Here is a 27,103-nt window from a genome sequence, read left to right as displayed (position 1 = left end):
AGAAATTGTATCGTTTTTTTCCTCTTTGTGAAGGAAACTACACTTGTGAATGGTTTTATCACATAAACTTTCACATCCTGATGAGAACATTGATCAGATTGGTTTTCGCCAGAAAGTTTTTGAATCTCTCATTCAAGTGAACATTCGTACCATTGCAAAGACCAAAGCAGACACTGTTGATCAGTGAAGGAAAAGGAGGCTAGTAGAACAGCATTTTTGTGCAGAATATGAGAATAAAAGGTACAGGCCTGAATGTATTGTGTGCTCGGATCGTGCCTCTGCTCAGCGCCACCAGACTAGAACCCACTGTGAGGCCTGTGAACGTCCAATGTGGTTCCCTAAATGTTCCAAACGGCACAATACAGTGTATAAATATAAAATTGAATATGAATAGATTACAAACAAACTGTATGCTAGAATGTTATGACTTTATTATACCATGGTAAGTTGAGTGAATTTGAAACTAACATTATGGTTTGACATTGCATGAGTACTCGTGCTTTTGTGCATTTGATATTTCAATAAGCCAGTTCGGTATTCCAAAAAATGCAAGGAATCATGGGATTTGTCAAAGGTCATTCGAGAATTTTAAAAAAGCGAACGGGTGCCTGGAGAGAGCGGGGAGAGCGGGGTGTAACAGCGAGAGAGAGGGGGCAGATGCGAGTGGGAGACAGGGAGAGATGGTGAGAGATGGGAAGAGAGGTTTCAGTTAGACAGACAACCACTGGTAAAGCCATGGCTCTTTGCTTCTAGGAGAGTCGAGAAAATGTCCTCAATCGAGAGAATGCAACTTCAGAACCCCCTCGTCTCGACCACAAGAAACAAATGACCTAAGGTTTGAGTTGAATGAACTGAGTGTTCTTACTGTCCTCGTCGTACACCCCCGTTTTGTGAGAGTGGTTGGATCTCTAGATCGAGGAATCAGCGCCCGACAGGTAAGCGGCCCGCAGTAGCTGGTGCCTCTCCGCTCACCGCTGGAAGAACTGACACCTCTACTCCCGGATCAGGTGCTGCCTCCTCGACCCCGCTGCTCGGCGGCGGCCAACTAGGATTCCAGAGCATCGCCGATGCCTCACATCAGCTCCTCCGCCGCCTGTCTGGATAATGTGACTGACGTTGATTGAGCTGAAGCTGGGATCCAACCACTCCCACAAAACGCCGGTGTACGGTGAGGATGTTAAGAACACTCAGTTCACTCAACGCAAAGTTTGGGTCATTTGTTCCTTGCTCCCGTGGAAATCCCGGCCCCCATCCACCCCAACCATGGCGCAAGAGTCTAATGTGTAGGAAGTCTGAAGGAGTGTCTTCTATCCCAAGGTCCGCGGATGGGAGTGTCGGCCCAGGCCCATAGCCACTGAGGAGGGGAGGCGCCGGCCCCAGCTCGACTCTGCCTGTCCCGCCGGCGGGACGGGCGGGGTTGAGCTGGAGCTGGTGCTTCTTTTCCGCGACGCCTGCGGGCCTGAGCTGCCGCTGCGGAGGGACAGGCAGAGCCGAGCTGGAGCCGGCGCCTCCCCCCCCCCCCCCCCCCCCACTCCTGGCCGTCCCTGGACGGGACACTCGGGTGGGATGGAGATGGCCCAGCGGCAGCTGGTTAGTGCCAGTTCGCCCACGGCCTGGTCGAGTTAGTGAAATTTTGGCTGTCGCAGTGAAAGGGTTAAACCATCGCTGTGCCTATCGGCTCGTGGGAACAGAAGGGGATATTTATTGATTGCCTTGTTCGAGGAAATGGAGGAAAACTCGGGTAGAGGCTGGCTTGTTTTAAAGCCTGCCTGGGCTTGCTCTCTTGGGATCAGTTGAAGGCCAGTTAATCCCTTCAAAACAGAATTGATAGCAAAACGAGAGCCCATCCATTTTTCCAGTCAGAAGCAAATGCAGCATACTCCATCATGATCATCATAATGAAGTGAGAGGGAGCAAAACCTTTTAGAACTTGCTGAAGAAGTCAAACACAATTAAGAATAATGGCATAAACGCAAGTGAGGATACTATGGTCTGAAGGTTGCAGTGAAGGTAGTGCTGACAGAATGGGTGCAATCAAAATAAGTTAAGTGAGTGTGCATTTAATAAAAAAAACAAATTATTGCTTCCTTTTAATATAATTCAGGCAGTAATGGACGTTATAAGAAATAATAATGACCAGAGTGCTGATCCATGAAATATCCCACTGGCAATCTCCCCTCATGATGATGCCTTCCTCTGTACAAACTTGCTTTTTTAATGATTCAGCCAATTTATATTAGACTTGAGAATCTCTTGCTCAGAACAGAAATCTCCTGTGCCTCCCAAAGTTGTGGATGAACTTTATTAACATCTCTGCCTCTGCTTCAGTCTATGCTTCAGTGTTGGATGATCAGCCATGATCATATTGAATGGCACTGCAGGCTCGAAGGGCCGAATGGCCTACTCCTGCACCTATTTTCTATGTTCTATGTTCTATCTGTGGCTTTATTAACAACAATGAATCTGCTTCAGTCTATCTGCTGAAAGGCATATCCTGGCTGTTATTTGGCTAGACTACAACATTGTACTAGCTGGAGTTCCACCTTGCATCCTCATTAAACTTCAAATCATCCAATACAATACTCGGCTGCTGATACTTTAATTCATAAGCAAGAGAAAGGTATTGTGCCGACTTTGTGCTGACTTTGCCATTTGGTAAGATTGTGACTGATCTTTTTAAGTCAGCACACTTTCCAGCGTTAAACCTGCATTCCTTGATAGTTTTGCTCATAACATCGATCGTCAAGAACAAAGTCACAGATCCACCTATTGATCTCTGCCTTGGACGTTCTCAGCGATCATACCTCCATAGCCCTCTTGGATGGAGAATTCCACTCTCCTTTGACCTGAATGGACAGACTGTCACACTCTGAGTATTAGACAGCAGTCGAATATTGAACAATGAACAATTTGAAGTTTAATAAGGATGAGGTGAATCTATGACTTTCTTCTCAACACCCTAGCAGAGAAACATCACCCTGAAGAGCACGCAAGAATTTTGTTCTTTGAGTTAACCCCTCATTCTTCTCAACTCTGCTATATAAATGGAAGTTCATATGCTGTGATACAATAGCAAAACCTTTGTTGAAATGCTGGAATCTTGAGCCCAAAACTAACTGCTGGGAGAACATTAGCAGGTTAGGCAACATCGCTGGATGGGAATGCGCAGGCAATATTTTGGGTTGGGGAAGGGTCCTGACCTCAAGCATCGTCTGTCCATTTTCCTCAAGAAATACAATTGTGTATTGGTTGGGCATCTACAGTGCCCTCCATAATGTTTGGGACAAAGACCCATCATTTATTTATTTGCCTCTGTACTCCACAATTTGACATTTGTAATAGAAAAAAATCACATTTTAATAAAGGGTATGTTTATACATTTTGGTTTGCTGATATCATTGAACTATTCATCAACTTTTAAATTGTATTTACAAAAGTAGACAGTATTAAGTAGACAAGGTGATGGTGTTTTCAAGAGCTTTCAGTAAACTCATTTTTCTCAAGAAGAAATCCTTTGTTTATGTGACAAAAAAATTCCAATATGCCATGTCCTCCTAATGCCTTTTCAGTCTCTTGTGTATCAGTAATGCCAGCTTGTGCTCAGCCAGTCCAATGTGCCCAGGCAGTTGAAATGTGGACATGGTTCTACTTGAAAGACACTTCTTTTGAAGTTAAGCCTGTCATTACATTATAAAACTCAATTTGTCATGTGGACAACATGCATATACATTTCATTTTTTAAATAAAATTGTAACTGTTGGGGTCCAGCAGCTCTACCTCTCCGAAATGAGTGAGCATAATATAAGAAATAGGAGCAGTAGGCCATGTAGTTCCATGAACCAGTTCCACCGTTCAATAAGATAACCTGATTGTGGCATCAGCTCACTTTCTTGGCTGCTTCTTAACACCTTGGACTGCATTCTATTCAGACCTAAATTCTGAATCTGTCAGTACATCAAGTTACTCAGCCTCTGCAGTTCTTTGAGGTGGAGAATTTCAAAGATGTACAACCATCCAACAGTATTAATATATCTTCCTACCTCCTATTTTGAAGCTATGCCCCCTGATTCCCCAATAAGAGGAGATGTCTTCTTAGCATCTACCTTGTTGAGCCGCCTCAGTATCTTACTATAAGATCTTTTTAAAAAAATCAGTAGTGTTCTTGTGTATCTGAAGCCCGTGTCCTCCTTGTTGTTAGTGATTGTGACTTTGGGAGGGATTTCAGGAGTAGCATTGTGCACCAGTGTCACAGAGAATGACCATATAACCATATAACCATATAACAATTACAGCACGGAAACAGGCCATCTCGACCCTTCTAGTCCGTGCCGAACACATAATCTCCCCTAGTCCCATATACCTGCGCTCAGACCATAACCCTCCATTCCTTTCCCATCCATATAACTATCCAATTTTTTTTTTTTTTTTTTTTTTTGAATGTTTACAATGATGAATTGGTTACTAATCAAGAGACTTGCTATATTTTTAACGGGATCAAGATCGCATCATTGGAGTGGAACTTGCATCAGATTCTTGACTGGTGCCTTGTACATAATAACAAGACCTTGTGATGTCAGGTGGTGAGTCACCTCTGATGTGTTTTTGTACCCATGATATTTGTGTAGGAGTAAAACTGACCCATCTGGAAGGCATTGAAATGAATAATGACTTTGACCTTTTCAAGATATATGATAATAATAAGAGTGCTAGAGGCATCCAATGTTTTTATAAAGTAACTAGACCAAGTTCCAGGGGAAGATGTGAAGGAGAGCCGGGCGGCAGCAGCCGTTATCGTTGCGCGGGGCACGCGATGAGAAGGTGGTCCTGGCGGCCATTACTCCCTCTGGATCCCAGCACAGCGGGAGGTGAAAAAATAACTGGGGGGGGGGGGTAAGGGTGGTGGAAAGTGCGTCTGCGCGTTGAGAGCTTCTGCTTTAATCGAGTGCGGGGGAGGGGGGGTGGGGGGCGGTGCCGCGAGCAAGGGCATTGTGACGTCCGCAGCTGCCGCAACGGTTTGATTAAACAATTTGTTTAGTGAGCAACTTTATTAAAAATCAGGGGAAATAATTGATCAAATTTAGGGAGGGGTCGATTTCCGAAATCGTAAGTTAAATCGCCACCGGAAAATGTAAAAGTCTCAGCGTATTTGTGTCTGGTTTTCGAGAGAAATTACGTTTCAAAGGCAAAATGATACACACACATACGCACACAGACACACACACACACACACACACACACACACACACACACACACACACACACACACACACACACACACACACACACACACACACACACACACACACAGACACACACACACACACACACACACACACACACACACACACACACACACACACACGCACACCACCACCCCCCCCCCCCCCCCCAAAGTGATTTGTAGCCAATGTTTGTTAACATATTTTTTGCATTTGAAACATCAGAGACTAAATAAACTTTGGAATAAGTGACGGAGTTATCTTCATTTTTATTGTGGAATATTCATGAGTGGGTTTGTACTTGTGAAATAGATCTGTGGAACTTTAATTTGCCTGAAGGGTAGTCTTATAATCAAAACTGTTGTATATGTTGAAATTCGTGTTTTAAAATTAAAGCTTGTTTTTTACCTCTTTCCATTTTTATTGCATGTATTTCAATCTTTATCAAGGGTATGGATGGTTTTGTAGATTCTGAACCGTTGTATAAACGGTTGTATCTTGAATGGATTAATATATACATAGTTTATGAATGAATGAATAGTTTATTTCGGTCATACATTAAAAAGAACAAAATTTTACAATCTGTGTGAATATGAACCAACAATGTATCCATTTCACACAACGTTCACATAATCAATTACCGAAAAAGGAATAGGCTGAAGCCACAAAGCTTATTTTTGCCTATCCTCTACAAACCATAAGATAACCCAGAATATCAGCATTATAAAGATAAACTGACGTTGAGCATTTATAAAAGTTTATTTGTTCAAATTACAAATGAAGGAACTTGATGCAGTTAATTTACTCTGCGGGCGATGTAGATACACACGGACTGAGTGCAGTACATTTCACCTGATTAGAAACAGATTCTCATTTTTCTTATAATTTGAACTTCAGTTTTATTTTTGCAGTAAACCATGTCTGTTGGTGTTAGTGTCAGTATGTAAAATATGAAAAATCTTCATGTTTAGGTCATTACATCGTCACCATTCTTCATATCTGTACCTGAATTACTAATGTCTATTTTAGGATAACTTTGCTGGGCAAAATTGGAACCTCTCTTATCACTCTTCTGTGTATAAATCACTAAGTAGCGCTGTTGTCATTTATTTGAACAATTGCTTCTTTGTATGTGGTTTCCTATTTAATTCTTGGCTAAATGTGAATATTTCCAGCTTTGTTACAGATGCTTGCTAATATGTAGCATCTTTAACTAAGATTTCCCGTGAGATTTTATTGCAGGAACTCTTATGAGCCTGTCCCACTTAGGCGATTTTTCAGGCGACTGGAACGCCGTTTGGAACGTGACTGTCAGAGTGGAACACATACACACATCACTTCCTTCACCCGCCAGTTATGCAGGCAGGGGACAGGGCAAGCGGGGGAGCACTGAGTGAAATTCACACGGTGCAAAGCCAATGTGATACAGACACACACCACGATGAACAGGAAGGTTGGCGCTGTAATTAAGACGGTGTATTGGAAGGGTCACTTAAGTCCTTTAAAAGAGGTGGGGAGAAGGAGTGGAGACAACTTTTAAGAAGCCATAGATACACGGCTGTGAAGCTCGGCAGACAATAACATTACCGGTCGAATATCCTTGGTTCTGAAAACTACATTTTACGTTTTTTTTTCCAAATGACCCAATGAAATTCACCGGTCAGCACTGGCAACAACCTACGAGAACCTACGACCTCCTGGCGACCCACTACCACTGAACCTACGTCACGAGAATTCTTGCTACTCTCCATGGCGTCAAAATTCTGATTGCCGCTAATTTTTCAACATGTTGAATAATTAGCAGCGACCAGAATAAAGCCGTGACTAGTTACGAGAATGCGGGAACTACTCACCACCATGCAGGCAACACCCCGGAAACCTCCGGCGAACATGTGGCGACCTTGTGATGACCTCATTGTCTCCTGTAGTCGCCTAAAAAGTTGCGTAAGTGGGACAGGCCCATTATTTTTCAAAACAAGCAGAATTAATTTTAAGGAATTAAAGGGGACGGAGATAACTCAGCAGGTCAAGTAGCATCTATGGAAAGAGAAAGCAGAGTTAACGTTTCTGGTCAATCGCTGTCTGTAAATAAACAGAGGGTTTATGTATGAAGGCTGGATGTTAACTTACTGAAAGCATGATTTCAAATATTGATCTTGATCAGTTATATATAGAGATCCTTGAGGATTGTAGACCTAGTAGGGAGAAGTGAGACACAGGATGAATTTGAAATCGCAGGAGAATTTTATAATAGAGGTCTTGGCATTACATTTCAGAGAAAAAAAACATTGATGGATGAATGTGACTTGGCACTATTTAGGATTTGAGCAGTAGTGTCTCGCCTGAACTAAAGTTCATACAGTGCAAAGTGGGAAATGGGCCAGGCCAACTAGAAGAATAATGTCCAGGGATATAGAGTGGACAAAGGTTTCAAAGGCTGATGCCGTTGAAGCTGCTGACTGCTTCTTGTGGTTCACACAATTGGGCTTAAGTCTTTAATGATTGATCTTTGTGTGTCGTACTATAAAATGAGTATTTCTGCACAATAACAAACAAGATAAATTAATCTTAGTCGTTGCCTGGAGTTCATACAGTTCAGAAAAATAACATGTAAGCACTACGATAAGAGGTGCAGCTTTTTAAAATCTCAAATGCTGTGAATTAAAAAAATCTTGAGTAGTATTATTTTGAAAAGGAGAAGATTCTTTCCGAGTATTCCTGGTTCGTGTTTATCCCTTAATCAACAGCACTTAAATAAAGCTGATTATATTTTATCATGTGGAAATTCATGAACCCTTTGTACGTGACAACAACATTTGTGAAGCACTGGTTGGCTGTGATGAGCTTTAGGATCTCCCTAAGAGTGAAGAACGCTAAGATACAAATACTTTTCCTTTATTCCGTTCTTTATATCATTAATGAACTGTTTGGTCCCACTGATGCTCATATCATCATCCTCAAATACTGCAGAGCCACTTTTGTTAAGTCTGTTAAATTTGCATATATTTTCTCTTCAAGGCCTGCTGAGAACAATTCAGTATTAGAGTAGTAATTTCATCATTTGTTATAGTGTAAGTTGCTTGTAAAGTTTTTTTTTTAATTGCAGCAAAGAAGGATGAAAATCAAGTTGAGGAGAAAAAAATTGTGCATGCTAAAAAAAAAGTGAAAGAGTTAAAGATTTTGGACCCCAAAACAGCACAAAATTTATGTAAGTCCTTTATATGCTATCAATTTTGATGATTACTGCATTGCATGCTATCTATTTTACATATGAACGTACAAATCAAGACCAGAAGTCGGCTACTAGCTTTCAGTCCTCCTTCCTCATTTAATGCGATCATGCTAAACTTATTAGCAACCTCAACGATGAATTCCCATGTACCCCATTTTTATCAAATAACTAACTACAAAGACTCGCAACCATTCCCGTATTGGCAAAGATGCTATGATTTATTAACAAAGGAAATTTTACATGCTAGTAGTTTGAAATGAAAAAATCTTCAATTTCCCAGCACAATATTTCAGTCATCAACTGCTGATGTTTCTCTTAGTTTCACATTTTTTTAATTTGTTTGATCACAGTTTGTAATTATGTCATTGTTTAAATACAAAATGGTAATTTGTTAAGCAACTATGTATTTTGTTTAGCAATCTTCCTGGGTTCATATCGTATACCTTATGAAGAAATCAAGTATATCATTTTAGAAGTGGATGAAGAGAAACTCAGTGAGTCCATGATTCAGGTAAGATTGGACAATGTGTGGTAATTGAGGATATATCAATTTGATTGATTAAAGTGATACACAATGCTTTGACGTGCTCATATTTTACATGTTGAAGGTACTACATTGGAATACATTTTTAATTGCTGTAAATTCTAATTCACCATTTCCCCCTGAAACTGTCCAGAATTTATTTTTCTTTCCAATTTTTAAAATCACCCTTCTTGTGAAAATTATAGATGGCTTATTTTGAAATGATTTGTTTCAATCGTGCTTATTTAAAATAGAATATTTTCAGCAGTTTATATTCTGCATGCAGAACACTGGCATTGCTTTCGAGTTTAATTTAGTTCTGACATACTGCATGCAAACAGACCCTTCAGCCCTCCGGGTCCACTCGGATCACCGATCACTCGTTCACACTAGTTCTTTGTTATCTGCTCATTGCAGACTCGGTGCAATTTATAGAGGCCAATTAACCTACATATCGCACGTCTTTGGGATGTGGTTGGTAATCGGAGCACCTGGAGGAAACCCACACGGCCACAGGTAGAATGTGTAAACTCCTCACAGATAGCACCCAAGGTCAGGTTCGAAACACCGCCTTTGACACTGTGAGACAGCGGCTCTGCCAACTGCGCACTGTGCTGCCCAGATGCAGGTTAAGTTTAAGAATATTTTTCTTTATTCTGATACAGTGTCAGGAATGAAACAAATTACTGAGCAAAAAATACACAGTGATCTTGATGCATTGATTATTTTTTTTAAATATGCCTAATTTTCCTTTTCATTAACACCTAATGATAGAAATGGAGTCGTAAAATAACTTTTGGCCAGCACAGTGGCGAGCTGGTAGAGTGCTACCTCAGCAGCAGAGACTGGGTTCGATACTGACCTCAGGGCTACCTGTGTGGGGTTTACACATTTTCTCTGTGACAGCATGGGTTTCCACTAGATGCTCAAGTTTCCTCCCATTTTTCAAAGTCATGTGCCTTTCTAACTTAATTGGCTTCCATAAATTATCCCTAGGGTGTGGGGAACAGATGCGAAAGTTGGATAACGTAGAACTAGTGTGAACAGGTGATCGATGGTCAGCATGGACTTGGTGGGCTGAAGGGCTTGTTTTCACACTATCTTTCAATCATCCAAACATCATTGGTCTTTGAAGTATCCTTGCTATAGAATTTAGGTAGTCTCTACATTGGACAGTAACTAAACAATGGTCCCTTAATATTATCATAATTTCAAAACATGAATCTGTCGCTGCAAATCTACGCATAATCAATGCATCAGTTTTTTCTCTTCTTGCAGAATTTGTTTACCATGAGCAAATTCTTTTTAAATTTCAATTTTTAGAATAGAGATCCTTTTAGTGAAAAAAAGGATTGCTGGAATAACTGGTTGCTGGAATAACTCTGCAGTTAGGCAGCATCTCTGGAGAACACGGATAGGTGACATTTAGGGTCTGGACCCTTCTTCAGAGATGGGGACAGGACAAAGCGGGAAAATGATAGGTGGACACAGGAGGGGCTTTTGGATAGGCAGATGGTTGGACGGATGGCCAGAGACGAAAACGGCAAAAAGTGTAAAATAAGAGGGGAAGGTAGAGAGTTTGAGGAGTGGGGTTCTTTTTAGAAGGCCTTTGATAAGGTGTCACACGTGAGACTGCTAATCAAGATAGGAGCCCATGGTATTAGAGGGAATGTACTAGCCTGCATTGGTTGACTGGCAGAAGACAAAGAGTGGGAATAAACGGGGCCTTTTTCTGGTTGATTGCCAATGACTTGTGTTCCGCAGGGGTCGGTTGGGTCCGCTACTTTTCACATTATATGTATAAGAAAATTGATGGCCAAGTTTGTGGACGATACGAGGATAGGTGGAAGGATAGGTGATGTTGAGGTGCAGGGAGGCTTCAGAAGGACTTTGACAGATTGGGAGAGTGGGCAAAGATGATTGGGTTAACGAATGACGAGCGTTTGATGGCTGTGGACTAATAATTGCTGCAGTTTAGGAGGTTGAGGGGGGGATTCCTCTTTGTGACCTACCGGATTATGAAAGGCCTAGATAGAGTGGACGTGGAAAGGATGTTCCAGTAATGGGAGAGTCTAGAACCAGAGGGCAAAATGGAAATGGATGAATTTCTTAAGCCAGTTGGTGGTGAATCTGTGGAATTCATTGCCACAGATGGCTGTGGAGGCCATTTGGGGCATTGTTAAGCAGAGATTGATAGGTTCTTGATTAGGAAGGGCATCAAAAGTTACGGGAAGAAGGCAGAAGAATGGGTATGAGAGCGTAAAAATGATTAATCATGATTGAATGGCGGAGCAGGCTTGATGGACTGAATGACTTAATTCTGCTCCCATGTCTTATGATCTTATGGTTTGTAGGTTGTATGTTTCAACGTTTCTTTGGCTGCAAACCTATCAATGCATTTGTCTCCTGATGTTCTGGAACTGATCCCACTCCTGTTGGTTCTGGATCTTCGCCCCGTCACATAGCCGACTGTTAATCCATACCTACGGCTCACACTCTGGATTAATGCGAGAGCTAGATGTTGAACAATTGCCGTTTTAAAACTATCAGTTGCCAGATTGTCACAGTTTGATTGTATTAATTATTTTCAGGAAATCACTGTCAGACCAACATTTTTTGCCCATATTGCTTGTATGTAGCAGTCCATCTGTTGAAGATACACCCACGGTATTGCGGTATTGTTAATGAGTTACGAGATTGGGTCCCAGTGATGAAGCAGCGCCAGGGATGTGTGTGACTTGAAGCAGAATCTGTTGCTAAAATTAGTGTATGCAAAGAGAAAAAAAACTCATGTCAATAATTCAAGCTGTGCATATTGGCATTTGTCACAATGTAGGTCATTTCTTGCTTCATTTTTATTTCTGATACCTGCTTACTTCTTGTACTGTCTTGTGGCTGGAAGTGTGAATAGATTTGTTTGGCGGTGCAGTGGCACAGCCATTGCACAGTCTTAGTTAGCAAGCTTACAAGGAAATAGATGTGGAATATTAATTTGTTTGCCCTGAGATCTGGTTTAGACATGATGAGCCAAATGCCCCCCCCCCCCCCCCCCCCCCCCCCCCCCCCTCATGTGACAAATCTTCTTCAATATAGCTGATTTTACATTCTATGCTTGCTACTACCATTAGAATTATTCGATCATTCTCCATTGGTTATCATAGGACAGTGTTAGCATGTAGAAATATTACTATTGTGCGACCATTGTTGTTGATGACCTTATGATTACCTTGGGATCATTTTGTGTGGCTAAAATTAGTTTGACAGACTAATTTCCCCCAAATTGTCACCACAAGAGTGGGTCAGAGGTGGCTCTCTTTTGCAAGTAAATCACTTACTGACATCCCAAAGCATTTCCACTATTTACAATCCTCAAGCCATTTGCTTGGAGTACTCTCCATTTGCCTGAAATGGTTTTATTTTGGATAGTGTCATGCTCCCACAACAGTCAAGAAGCTTGTTACATTCGAGAATAAAATTATTTACTTGACCTGTACCCTATCCATCAAACTAAATATTCACACTCTCCAGTTCCCACATACTGTTGTGGCGGTCCCTGGGGGTTAGGCCACTCCTTGGGTCATCCCCCTCGGCTATTGAGGGACAGGGGCGTTGGTCTGCCACGGGGTTTCCCGAGCTCCTGCTCGGGGGTGTGTGTGTTCTCGCTGCGACATTAAAAACTATTGTTGAACCTGCCTGACGTCTGGCCTTTTCCTGACCTCGTCCAGGCCGCGACACTGTGGCCGTTATAAATACTAACCAATTAGCTAGTTACTTGCCAAGGATGTTTAAGAGCACCTTCCAAATTCTTTGTGTTTATCACCCAAAGAGCCTCATCAGATGGATCCTAAGATGTAAATGTTTTGCAGATTTTCATTGTTTCTGCGTCTGATTCTAGAATTTCCTCGTCAACAACTGCTTCAGAAAGACTGTAGCAGTTCAAAAGAGCAATTTGCCATCTCTTTGTTAGGGGAACTAGGGGTAGGCAATGAATGCTGGCAATAGTCTTGCTGGCAATATTCTCTGCCTGCAAATAAATTAAATAAAATAATTCACTGCCTGTTTGGCACCTATCTTATATATGAACTTGTAGAGGCGCAAACGTGCTCTGTTTACATATCTGTGGTGCTGTTGCAAGTAAGAATTTAATTGCTCTTTTCCGGGACACATGACAATGAAACACTCTTGACTGTAGTGACAAGGCTTCTAGTTCATTGGCATAACTATCATCAATAGTAGGTCATGATCCTACCAGATTGACACTAGGGCCAGGAAATACGAATGCCTTTATTTCATCAGAAGACTAACACAATTCAGCATGTCTCTAGTGACTTACCACTTTCTCCAGTTGCAATGATAGTCCTATTTATTGACTAAAGCTCCACCTTAGACAACATGATAATAAACAAACTCATCTCCAAACTCCAGGGCCTAGGACACAGCGCACACACACTATGGATTTTCAATTTCCTGACCCATAGACTGCAATCAGCAAGGATATGCGACCCAACATCTCCATGATAATTCTCAACACCACTACCCTCGAAGGTTACGTCTCAGCCCCTTTCTGTACTCCCATTCCACACATGATTGTGCAGCCGAATTCCATTTTACTAGTTTCCAGATTACACCGATGTAGTGGTCCAGATCTCGAACAATGACGAGATGAAATACAGGAAAGAGATAGAGCACTTAGTAATATTGTGTCAAAACAACAACCTCTCGCTCAATGTCAGCAAACATATCAGCTGATCATTGACTTTGGGAAATGAGTTGGAGTACTCATCCTAGCCTGCACCATAGGTGCTGATGTGGACATGGTCAAAAGCTTCAAGTTCCTTGACATAATCACCAACATTTTGTCATGGTCCAACAACATAGATTGAAACACATTCCCACATGTCTCAGCTACACTAGTCCCACAACCGTGCATTTGGCTCATATCCCTCTAAACCTATCCTATCCATGTACCTGTCTAATTGTTTCTTAAAAGTTGCGAAAGTCCCTGCCTCAACTACCTCCTCTGGCCGCTCGTTCCATATACTCACCACCCTTTGTGTGAAAAAGTTACCCCTCAGATTCCTTTCCCCTTCACCTTAATCCTACTGTGCCCTCCATAATTTTTTTGGAGACCCATCATCTATTTGGCTCTGTACTCCACAATGTGAGATTTGATATAGAAAGAAAGTGCACATTGTCAGATTTTAATAAAGGCCATTTTTATACATTTGGGTTTCATCATGTAGAAATTACAGCAGTGTTTATACATAGTCCCCCATTTCAAGGAGCCTGGATCAACGTAGCCCATGGCTGGGGCCTGGGTCGGCACCATGGAGGCTTCCGGAGAGGACCCGGCGGTGATAGTGGAGAAGTCAGTGCGGCAGTCGACAGGGGCCCTGACCAACGGACGAGGACGGACCACATGGGAGTGAGGACGCCGCTCTCGGGGGAAGGAACGAAGGAGGACCCGGCGTATGGGGACCACCGTGAGGGGGCGGGAAGAACAATGGAGGACCTGGCGTAGGGGGACCGCCGTGAGGGAGGGGGAGGCAGGAGAGGGGGGGAGAACTAAGGGGGACCTGGTGGGGGATACTTTGTAACTTTGTAAACTCCCTTTATGTGGTGACTAATTGCATACCTTGGGTATGCAAGCAAAGAATTTCACTGTGACTTGTCACATGTGACAATAAAGTATTCAATTCAATTAAATCTGCATACTTGCTAATCTTGCCATGTACGTTCTTATCCAAATAATTTATATAGATGACAAACAGCAATGGACCCAGCACCAAAACCTGAAGCACACTGAGACCACTAGTCGCAAGCCTCCAGTCCGAGAGGCAACCTTCCACCAGCACCCTCTGCTTCCTTCCATGAAGCCAATTTTCTATCCATTCAGCTATCTCTCCTTGGATCCCATGCACTGCAGAAAGCATTGTATCACATACAACATGACTTTGTTTGGCAACTGCTCTGCCCATGATCAGAAGAAACTGCAGATAGTTTTGGATGCAGCCCAGTTCATCAGTTCATCCTCCCATTGACTCGATCTCCACTTTGCATAAGCAGACAGCATGATCAAGGACCATTGACAACCCTGAATTCCCTCTTCTTCCTTCTCTCATCCAGCAGAAGTTATATGCTTGAAAGCATATATTGCCAGATTCAGGAACAACTGCTTCCCCGCAGCTGTCAGACTATTGAACGGACCCCTCTGAAGCTAAACATAGAGATCTGATCTCCCATTCTACCTCAGTGCGGCCCTTGTACTTTTTGTTTTATCTGCACCTTCTCTATAGTTGTAACACCATCTTCTGCATTCTGTTTATTTTCTCTTTGCAATTGTTATACTTTTATGTGATTTGATTGCACTCGTGTACGAGTTGATTTGCGGACAAACGTTTACACTGTATCTCAGTACAAGTGATAATAATATAGAAATACCAGGCTGAGATGCATATCTTCAGAATATTTTCTATAACACATCTGTGGAAGTTTAAGAGAATTGTCATGGACTTGCAGAATCTTCTCGGGCACCTAAGAAAATAAATACGCTGATCCACTTTCTTCATCACCTCATCAGTGTGAAGAGACTGGGTTAAGTTGCTGATGAAAGGCTAGCGACTTGAAGCTGTCGATCCTGCCTACAGTAGCTGTGTTGATAACACCAAGGGTGTGCTCACCTCCTTGCTTCCTGAGGTCAACAACCAACTCATAATCGTTCTGACGTTAGGGGTCAGGTTGTTGTCCTGTCACAAGGTTTTCGATCTATTTTCTGTACTTTGTCTCATTGTTGTTGTTGGACGGCAACAGTGCGGCGACAAGTGGCAGTTTGCCCACAGCCCGAGCAGCGCCCCCTCATCCGCCACCCCAAGAACAAGACGTACCTTGCACACCATCAGCTTCTGCCCCTACGTGTTCCTCTGGAGTTGGAGCGGGGCTGGGCTGGAGTTGCTGCTGGCTGTAGGTCTCTGGGATCTCCGTGCTTGCAGTGGGCCTGGGGGTCGGTGTCCCGTTGGTCCTGACGTCTCCGGCCACCCCCCTGGACAGGAGCTGAGACTGGGAACTGTACCGCCCTTGCCCCCTCCCTCTGCAACTGCAAACAACCCCACTCACCTGCAAGGGCGGTACAGTTCCCGGAGGATGGCAGGTGGCCGGAGACGTCAGGACCAACAGGAACCCGCTCCCCGATGGACCCCTACGACGCCCCGAGCTGCGCCCTGTCATCCGCAACCCAGGTCCCTCTGTAGTTGGAGCGGGGCTGGGCTGCTGTTGGCTGTGGGTCTCTGGGATCTCCGTGCTTGCAGTGGGCCTGGGGGTCGGTGTCCCGATGAGGGGGCGCAGCTCGGGGAACGGCTTCTGGTGGTCCTGACGTCTCCGGCCAGTTTGCAGTTTTCCTCTGGAGTTGGAATGGGGCTGGGCTGCTGCTGGCTGTGGGTCTCTGGGATCTCTGTGCTTGCAGTGGGCCTGGGGGTCGGTGTCCCGTTGGTCCTGACGTCTCCGGTGACTGGCACTGACCTGCTGGCATCGCCGACGTGAAGACAGTGCAAAGCCCCCGCGCCGGTGCAATGGGCGGGGAGCTGGAGAGGGGAGGGAAGGGGTCACACACATGGCCGGGAAGCAGAGGGGTGTAGGTGGGGTGAAACTGAAGCGAGCGACAATCTGCTGCTGCCTGCCCCGCTGAGTTAAAAAGTTCCCACGCAAGACTCACGAAACACTGTGTATCGTGAGTCTACCGTGGGAACTTTTTAACTCAGCGGGCAGGCAGCAGCATATTGTCAATTATTAACCCTCCCGCGTAATATACCCTCACGTATCATTGTCGAACTTAAAGATCCAGTTGTCAACATAATTGGCCACACTCTCGTAGGTGTACAGAGAGTAGAATACACAACCCTGGGCGGCATCTGGGTCAGTGCTAGAGGTTATAATTGATTTTGTATTTGCTTTTAATTGCAGCTTTTTTATTATTCATTTGTAACCCGTGTAACCTGGTTGCAAAACTGATCTTGGATAAAGTGAGAGAGAGGATGCAAGAAGAAAGGAGTGACGAAGTTTCCCTTAATGCTAGTTTAGAAAAATTGTATCTTGGTATACTTGGCATTCTGCATGAGTGGGTATTCAGACTTGAACATACATTTTAATTAATTGTGGTAGTATTTATTGGTAAATAAAGTATGTGGGCCAAATTAATCTCTGGAGGATTTCTAATATTTCCTCCCAAATTTGGATTCAGGCATAAGATGTTTATTCATGCAACAGAAATCATAGCATAAAAGACAGTTGGCACTGTTTAGAAGTACATTTTCATTCTTCCTAAAATCATTTAAAAATCTAGGTTGAACTAAATGTTTTTTTTTGTTTTGTTAACTTTACAGAACTTGGTGAGGTTTTTACCAGAGCAGAAAGAACTCAACACATTATCCCAGTTTAGGGATGAATATGATGACCTTTGTGAATCAGAACAGTTTGGAGTAGTGGTAAGTAGTTTCAAAACAGACACCAGTGAAATATGCCAATACTGCTGAGCAAGGAACACAAATATCTCAGTATTATATTGATTTTTATTCTTTACAATGTGACTGTACCTTGCGGCACTGCACATTGTGCCTTTACTCACCTAGCAGATCAAAAGGCTATTTTTCAAAAAAACTCTTCAACTTTAAAATAGGTTATGGATCTATTGCCTTGTACAGCATATGTTAAATAGATTTGCTTTGCTCTAAATGGAAAAAATAAAATCCTATTTATATCTGTGTTGTATTTTGAAAGTGGCAGGGTAAAGTAATGTCAGCCACACTCATTATCTTAAGTATTTATCCATATCCTGCATAAATGTGCGGATAATGTGCAAAATTGTAGAAATTTAGAACATTTCCAAAAACTTTGCAAATATGTAAAAATGGGTAAAAATGTAAACTTGCTAAGAAGGATTGGGATGAGTGAACAGAGTGAATGTTTGTAACCTTCTTCTTTTCGTGTCCATCTTGGAGGGGATCAAGAGAAATAGATGACACAGATTGGTCTCACCTGAAAAACGATGCTGAGCGATTGTTAATGGCAGCTAAATTGTTTGATGTATGTGTGGTATAGGAAGAGCAAAAGGATGGGAAACAACTGGTGCTCTGAGATACTGAACACAGTGTTTTAATATTGTGTTTCCGTACTGTAAACTGCTCCATTACAGCTTCACAACTAATTAACAGAGGCTTTACACTCGAGCCTTGGGTTCAGCCATTTTTAATCAGGATCCATCTTGGCTACCGCCTCATGGGTATTGCATCATCGGTACTGCACCACCGATGGCGCTATTCCCATAACATCCCCCTTTGTTTACAAAACACATATGTACAGGCACTTTACATGTATAGCAATAAATTAAATTCTTCCATGGCATCGTATTTCACCGAGTCCAACATGGGTCCGACAGTCCATTTTCTAACATGCATTTGGCAGTCCATTTCCTTTTTGGCAGCTTTCAAAGTCTCATTCCTTGGATCTGCGACAGTTCAGTGCTTGGAATTATCTAAACTTTGAACAACACATGTCTGGTTTCTCATTTCCTTTCCGCTTTCTTTAAAATCCATTTATCTATTTATTTATTTATTTATTCATTTCCCCTTTTTATTTATTAATTTGTTTCGTTTTAAAATGGCCATTACCACTACTTCTAAATAAAACTATGCATATCAAACTATAAAAGAACAATATAACATTAACATTTGAAACATAACCTAACAGCCTTTTAAATCAATAATCAACTACATGTACAGGCGCTATCCTTATTTGGTCACATAATCCTGCAGATAGCGTGGTTTTCGAACGCATCTACCAGATCTTGTTGTCAGGGTTTAATGCTCCCTGGGGATCGGTGGTCGGCTCATAGGTCGATTGTCTTGCTCCGGTTCAGGCGACGTCACCAGGTCATCCAGGTCAACATCAGCGCGATGAAATGGCTCTTTGGTCTTCCTCAGATAGCGCCGATTCCGACGATAGGTGACGCTGTCCTCGGTTCTGACTTCATACGATCTGGGTTGCGCAACACGGCCTACAACCACAGCCTTCCTCCAGGGCTGATGTCGGTCACCAGTCGGCTTCACTCGAACTGGATAACCAGCTTTCAGGAAAATCAGATCTTGGGATCCTCTGTTGTAGTAGTCTGCTTGTTTGTCTCTAGCTGCTCTCAACTCAGCTCCTACCTTTTTCTGAATTTCAGTTTTGGGTAGCCTCTGAATAGTTGGTAGTATGGTCCTGGTACGTCTGTTAATCAGTCTTTGTACTGGACTGCTACTCATGCCAGGTGTTGGTGTGTTGCGAAAAGCTAGTATGCTCAGGTAAGGGTCAGCTCCTGCAGCCTTAGCCTTCCTCAGCAATGACTTTGCAACTTTCACACTGCTCGCCACATTTCCATTCACTCTGTGGATAATGGGGTGATGTGGTCGTATGTTCAAACGGCCACTTCTTGTCAAACCTTTTGAACTCCTCAGCTGTGAACTGTGGCCCATTATCTGTGATGGGCTGATCTGGTATTCCATATCTTACGAACTGGCCTGTGATTGTATGGATGACATTAAATGCCAGTGTTTTCTCTAGATAGTCTATTTCCCAATATCCTGACAAGTAGTCCACAGTGATGAAATAGTTCCTTTCATCTATGTGGAACAAATCTGCACCCACCTTCGCCCATGGATTCTCTGGAATTTCATGGGAATGCAGTGTTACATTTGGTTGCTCTTTCCCTTGAGCTTGACATGTCTCACATTTCTGTATGATATCCATGATTTCTGCACTCATTCTGGGCCAGTGCAGACATTCTCTTGTCCTTCTTAGACAGCCATTCACACCAATGTGGGAGTCATGTACTCATGTGATCATGTCTCGTCTCTTAGCTTTAGGAATGATTACCCTCTCTCCCCTGAATATGAGGTCATCTCCAACACTCAGCTCGTCCTTCACATGGAAATAGGAGATAAGTTCTGGGTCAACACCCTTCTTGTTCTCCGGCCAGCCTCGTTTGATCACCTCTTGCAGTCTCTGCATAGTCTCATTTCTCGTTGTATCCCTTATGCCATTTAGCAGAGGCTGTGATATTGGGATGTGCCTTGCCAGGTTTACAGTCTCCAGTTCTCTCATGGTCTTGTCAGTCTTGCCAGTCTGAATATATGCTCTGCTCAGCGTGTCCGCAAGGTGCATCTCCTTTCCTGATCTGTATCTTGTTGTCACATCATAGGTCTGCATCCTCATCTGCAATCTCTTTGGTGCATGATGAAGTGGTTTTGTGGCGATTATCTCCAGTGGCTTATGGTCTGACTGCACATTCACTTGTCTTCCATATGTGTACACTTGGAACCTCTCTAGACCAAACACCACTGCCAGCAATTCTTTTTCTATTTGTGCATATCTGGTCTCCGCATCCGTCAGGGCCCTGCTGGTATAGGCAACTGGATGGCCCTCCTGCATCAGCTCCGCACCAAGTCCAGTTTCTGACGCATCGGCCTCTACTGTCAGCTCCTTGGATGGATCATAGTAGTATCTGAGTACTGGCTCCGCAGTTACTAGCTTTTTTATTTCCATCACCGCCCCGTCATGCACCTCTGCCCACCACCAAACTACATCCTTCCCTTCCTTGCTCAAATCAACATAGAGCTCAAACTCCTCCCTCCATTGTCTCCACTACATTGGCAGATCCCTTGCCTCAAAATCTATTTGCCTAGGGGGCTTTAGCTGCTTCATTTTCCTGACAAATCCGCCCCTCTATCGATGGAAACTATGTAGGCCGCACGATCGTCTCTCGGTAGTACTCACTCACAAACGGCGTCCACCGTCGCCGTGCACCCAATCAAAACTCGACGAATCTTGAAACAGGTCCCACTTCTGACACCATGTTTTAATATTGTGTTTCCTTACTGCTCCATTACAGCTTCACAACTAATTAACAGAGGCTTTACACTCGAGCCTTGGGTGCAGCCATTTTTATTCAGGATCCATCTTGGCTACTGCCTCATGGGTATTGCATCATTGGTACTGCATCACCGATGGTGCGATTCCCATAACACACAGCACTTGCTGGCTGAAATCAAATAGAATGCTTGTGAGCAGAAGTAGGAAAAGACATGCTGCAGATGCCACTTCAGAGACACCTCCTCCCCCGTCCACCCCCACACCTTTCAGCATTCCAAAAGGGCTGCTTCCCTTATTTCTTTGTTTCCACCAATAATCATTTCCCTTCTCATGACATCTGCAAAAGAGCAACACCTTTCTTACCTTTTCCCTTCCCTTTCACCAGGGACCAATGCTCTTTTTAGATGATATACTTGCATATCTACCACAGTTTAATGTACTGTTTTAACTGCTCAAATGTGGTGACCCCTGTTCATTTTGAAAGAGTAATGAAGAGGTTACAGTGGTCTATTTAAATGCTCCATTCTACTCCCAACATCCACTCTGACATCTCGGGCCAAAGATAGGCAAAAAAAGCTGGAGTAACTCAGCAGGACAGGCAGCATCTCTGGAGAGAAGGAACGGGTGACGTTTCGGGTCGAGACCAGCCTTCAAACTGAGAGTCAGGGGAGAGGGAGACTAGAAATATGGAAAGGTGTGGAAATGACAGATAAAAGCAGACGACGATAAGGAAACGTAGAATGGTTCTTTGTTAGCTGAGGGGAAGGTGACAACGAGGCATACAATCAGTAAAATTAATCTGAAGGACGGTTAAACTAGTCGAAGAACTAGGATGGGGAGGGTCGGAGAGAGAGAGAAAGCAAGGGTTACTTGAAGGTAGAGAAATCAATAGACCTCTGGGTTGTAAGCTGCCCAAGCGAAATGTGAGGTTCTGTTCCTCCAAATTGCGTTAGGCCTTACTCTGACAGTGGAAGAGACTAAGGACAGAATAGTAAGTATGGGAATGGGAGGTGGTGTTAAAGTGTTTAGCAACCAGGAGATCGGATAGGCTTAGGCAGACTGAGCGGAGGTGTTCAGCGAAACGATTGCCGAGTGTGCATCATATCTAATTTGATCATTCGACATTTTCCCACCTCTGCTTGCAAAAGTCTGCTTGATTTGGATATTTTATGATCACCGTATTCTGAATAAACTGCCACTGCGTCCTTCACTCTGTCCACTTGGCCTCTCCTTCCCCCCTCTACTGCCACATCCTCCTCCATAGTCACTGACATATTCCACATTGGAGGCTGTCGGCGGCTACAAGGGAGAGGGAGGAATGAGGGGCAGAGGTGGAGTGGGAGGGATAGCGGGTTGGGGGTGGGCGTAAGCTGATGGCCGGGAGCATCAGCCGCATCAGCCGGACAATAGCTGGTGGGGAGGATCTTGCTGGTGCAGACCACCCTCATCACTGCCTAATTTTAAGGTGAAAAGACAATGTGCTGGAGTAGCTCAGCAGCTTGAATCAGTCTGAAGAACAGTCCCAACGTCAACTATCCATGTGCTCCTGACCCGCTGCCTGACCCGCTGAGTTACTCCAGCAATTTGTGTCCTTTTGTGTATTAACCACCATCTGCAGTTCTTGGTATCTACTACATACAATGATAATACCTTAATTGCAGGAAGGAACTGCAAATGTTGGTTTAAACCGAAGATAGACACAAAATGCTTGAGTAACTCAGCGGGACAGGCAGCATCTCTGGATAGGAATGGGTGACGTTTCGGGTCGAGACCCTTCTTCAGACAGCTCACGTCAGAGTTATTTATTTAGTTATCTATCTATTTATTTGTTTATTTATTTAACTCTTTATTTCGGACAGAATAAGTGTGAAACGGCATATAAAAAACAAAAAAACAAAACAATAATATTTATATAGTGTCATAAACAATATCTATAAATAAATGAAATTGTATGTGTCTGAAAAGGAGCAGGAAGCCAAAGCTTATAATTCCCACCCCTTATTTAACTGCTTATAATTATCTTATACAAATTTAGCAGCTATATGTACACCATATGTACACCAAATTATTTACATTTATACACTAATCAAATATTTACAAAGCCATACAAAAAAAAATGAGAAAAAAAAGTTAGATTTAGCTCTGAGGGTTAAAGGAATCAAGGGATATGGGGAAAAAGCAGGAACGGGATGCTGATTTTAGATGATCAGCCATGAACATATTGAATGGTAGTGCTGGCTTGGATGGCCGAATGGCCTACTCCTGCACCTGTTTTTCTATGTTTCTATGTTTTCTATGTCTATGATCCAAAGCGTCATCCATTCCTCCTATCCAAAGATGCTCCCTGGTCCACTGAGTTACTTCAGCATTTTGTGTCTATCTTCATGATAATGCATTACTTGGTTATAGCATACAATCAGCAATAAGGGGTACCACTCCCCCTCCTATGGTCCGTTTAACGAATGCTTACGTTATATAAAACAAAGAATGCACATATTCAAAGAAGAATCCTGGTCAAGCAAAAAAAAAAAGTTCAGTCCTCTTGACTGCATTGAGAAACATCATGCAAATGGGACTGAATCAACAAAAGTTCAAATTTTCCCCAGAGAGAATTGCATATATCATACATTGTTAAATCACTCCACTCCCGACACTGACTTTCTTGTTGTCAGGTCAGTTGTATTCCTTTTTGATTGCACAAATGACATAAACTTTCTTTGTGCAGAGCTGAGTGTTGCGGGAATAAATTAGTGTTTGTGATTACAAAACATGCTTGTTATTGGACAACCTCAACCCAAGTAAGATTTAATAGAACTGCTTGTTTGGGAACTGTTTTGGGAATCTGGTTCAAGTAGATCCTCTACAATTTATTTGGGCTGCCGGCATGACTTAATTTTCAAACACCAGTCCCACAACGACATGCAATTGAGAAATGTGCCTCTGCAGGTCTCATTGTATTTTTAATCCTTGTATTGCTCCCTTCTCTAGTTTTTCTCTTCTTCTCCCTTCGCATTTTCTGCTTTCTAACTTCCCTCCCATGCTCTCTCTCTCACTGCTGCTCAAACAGTACCATATTCCGACACTCACTCAGGTAAAGTGTAAAGATTATTAACTGGTACTATGTAAGTATTAGAAAACTGCTGCTTTTTGCAGTCCATATTATGTTATTTAGGTTTGCAAGGTGCAGAAGAAAAATATAAGCATGTTTAGATAAGTAACTTTATTAATCTGCTTGGTATATTATTCTCCAATTTCTGTTGTGCAAGCTTTGCATTAAGCCACGTTAATGACTTCTTGTGATAGCATGCATTCACTGTGTATACAAACATTTTGTGATTGCATTAAATATTAGCCCAAATATCAAAGTAAAACCTAATTTATGCTTCAAATGTGACATTGATCAAAGCGACAGCAAAAAGGTAAAAATAAGGAAGAAAGAGCATGGTAAGTGCTGGGTTACCTCAGGACAAATAATTGGTTTTGGCGAGTCCTGCATTAAGCCCAGTTGATTAATAGTTTTGAGATATTCAAATTTTGAATCTGAGCAGCATTATTTCTTTCAGTTAATTCTAATAAAAGCCATTAGAACTCAGAAATGTATGTTTTGGTTCTGTTATTTACTTGTCAACAGACTGTAAAATTGATCTAGTCTTAAAAAAAGAATTTTAAATCTTAATAAATAATATGAAAAAATAATGAAATATAAAAGGCAAATTTTCACTTGTGTTCCTATAGCTGGAAAGTGCAGTGAAATATTGGGGTCCAATTCCACAGATAGCATCAGGAATCTGATATTTCGATGGCCGCATTTTTAATGTCTCACTTGATGCATTAAGTACCAAGTGGCATAATCGCAGTTTTGGGAAACACTGTCAACATGCTATTGTGTTTCAACAGTGACTGAGTAGCAATTGGGAAAGACTTGCCCTACTCGTTGTGAAGATGCTGAAATAATTATATCATCCTATTTATAGTTTTGCATCAAATTATGTCACTGACCAGATTTCAAGTGTTCTTGAATTAATGAGAATTAATTCAGTAGTCTTTGTTCATATGCAGAGCCTCTTCTTATTTAATTTTAATCTATGGATCAATCAATCAATGCCATGTTTTCTTTTGCAGATGAGCACTGTAAAGTTATTACGGCCACGATTGAATAATATTCTCTTCAAACTTCAATTTGAGGAGTATTTGAACAACATCAAGCCTGACATAATGAATGTAACATTTGCATGTGAGGAGTTAAAGAAAAGTGACAACTTCAGTAAAATTTTGGAATTGGTCCTGCTTGTGGGAAACTATATGAATGCTGGGTCCAGAAATGCACAAACATTTGGATTCAACATCAGCTATCTCTGCAAGGTAAGGATCCATAGGCTTAAACTTGGATGATTAACCAAGAGATTTCACATAGTTGTTGATTAAATAGATAGACAGACTGTTCGCAATGCTGGTTTCAAACTAACCATCAAAAACACACACAGGCAATTAGTGATGATTCCACCTCTGATTTTCCTCTCTTACATTATGAAGGGTTACATCCTACAAACTCTTGCGAAAGGAGATGTTATGTAAGTTGGAAATGGGCGCACGCGTAAATTTAATCCTTGCCACGGGGACCTCGTGGGAGCTCCGAATCGGAGTTCACGTGGAAGCTCCAACGTGGGCCACGTGGGAGCTGCAATGCAGGGGGGAGTTTTGACATGGGTGTCAGTGGGCTTAAATAATTGCCTATGTAGGTGTGTATGTATGCTAGTGAGTATTCTCAAAATCAAGTGGCCGGACTCTACTCAAAATCTCAGTGGTACTCAAATTGAATTGACAGTGGTACTAAAATATGTGGAGAAGGAGGGGAACGGGCTGGGGGGGGGAGAGGTTAGTTAGAATTGCCTGTCAAAACAGGCATTGAGTGCAAAAGTAAGAATCTGATACTGCAAGAGCACCATATTCAATTTTGGACATATCATCTCAGAAAGAATGTTCAAGCCTTCAAGCTGGTGTGGGGGCATTCCCCCAAGACGGTGACATTGATGCCAGAAGTAAACAAGAAAGTAAACAAAAGATTTATTAGAGATGTATAAAACCATGAAGTATGTTGATGGAGTGAACAGAGAAACAAGTTATGCTATGAGGAGGTTTGGAGAACAAAAAGTAGTGATTTATGATAATAAAGACTTTTTTTCTTCATAAGAAGTAAGTTGTGATTTGACTGAAAAAATAGTGGAAGATGATTCAATAATGGTTAGCAAAACAACATGAAGTAAATATCGACAGGGAAAAAAATGCAGAGCTGCAGAGAAAAGAAAGGGAATGAGATTTGGTAAGAACTCTTTCAACGAGTTAGATAGGCACAGTAAACAACCCATAGCATAATAACATAAAGGGACTGCAGATGCTGTAATCAAGCAAAAAACAAAGTTGAGGGAAGAACATAGGCATGGAGGAAAGCTGTAGTGAGATATAATGGATACCTTTACCGCCTCAGACTCAGCCACTGCTGAGATGGTCTCAAGGTTGTGAATCGAGGCCTGTCAAGATAGGCTGTTTACATCCCGTCCTGGGTGGTGTAGCGTTAGGGATGACGCCAGGTCGACAATGACTACACTGACACTCATATTAGGGTGAACTCACGTAATATGGTTTATTTCAAATGACGGGAGCACGTGGGGGCACAATTCCTCTTTGTCAGTGAGCGCTGGCTATCTTGGTTTTTTAGCCCCTGTGGTCAATGTGCACCCATGGTAAGACTCCAGGATTTTCATCAAGTCACAATGAAGGATAAACAGTAAGGAGAACAAAGAGGTTAAATACTTATCATGCACCTACTCCTCCTCTTCACTTAGGAGCTGGGGGCCTTGACTTATCAGATGGCATTTTCAAAGCCAACTCTCTGACTTGATGCTCTACATGTTTAAGATGATATATGCTTTAGACCCAGTGCTTCAATAGTGGAAGAAATGAATATTTAGGAGATGGATGTGCTAATCTAGAAGGTTATGTTTTCCTGGATAGGCAATCTTCTTCAGCATTTTTGGAATTACAGGCTAATACAATTGAGTATATTCCACCACACTTCTTACTTGTGCCTTGTAGTTGATGGCAAGGCTTTGGGCAGACAGAATGTGCATTATTCAGTGGAGAGTACAGTATTTTTGTGGTAGATGCAGTTAAATTCTGATTAATTTGTCTTCCACATCACAATTATATTGGATTTGATGATAGCAATCCTGT

At 42.4% G+C, this 27,103-nt stretch overlaps 1 protein-coding gene across 4 annotated transcripts in view; it reads left to right on the top strand.

Annotated features, from left to right (window-relative positions):
- The window catches only part of diaph2 (diaphanous related formin 2), a 624,067-nt gene that overhangs the window by 298,386 nt on the left and 298,578 nt on the right, over positions 1-27,103 (top strand). For all 4 annotated transcript variants that reach the window (XM_033030391.1, XM_033030390.1, XM_033030392.1 and 1 more), the window contains 4 exons: positions 8,326-8,427; positions 8,868-8,962; positions 17,350-17,451; positions 24,995-25,234. In XM_033030391.1, the coding sequence (XP_032886282.1) occupies positions 8,326-8,427; positions 8,868-8,962; positions 17,350-17,451; positions 24,995-25,234 (539 nt within the window). The remainder of the gene's footprint in view (positions 1-8,325; positions 8,428-8,867; positions 8,963-17,349; positions 17,452-24,994; positions 25,235-27,103) is intronic.

This window comes from Amblyraja radiata, chromosome 12 (assembly GCF_010909765.2).
Source record: "Amblyraja radiata isolate CabotCenter1 chromosome 12, sAmbRad1.1.pri, whole genome shotgun sequence".
In the NCBI taxonomy this organism is placed as follows: Eukaryota; Metazoa; Chordata; class Chondrichthyes; order Rajiformes; family Rajidae; genus Amblyraja; species Amblyraja radiata.
This window is presented reverse-complemented; position numbering and strand designations above follow the sequence as displayed.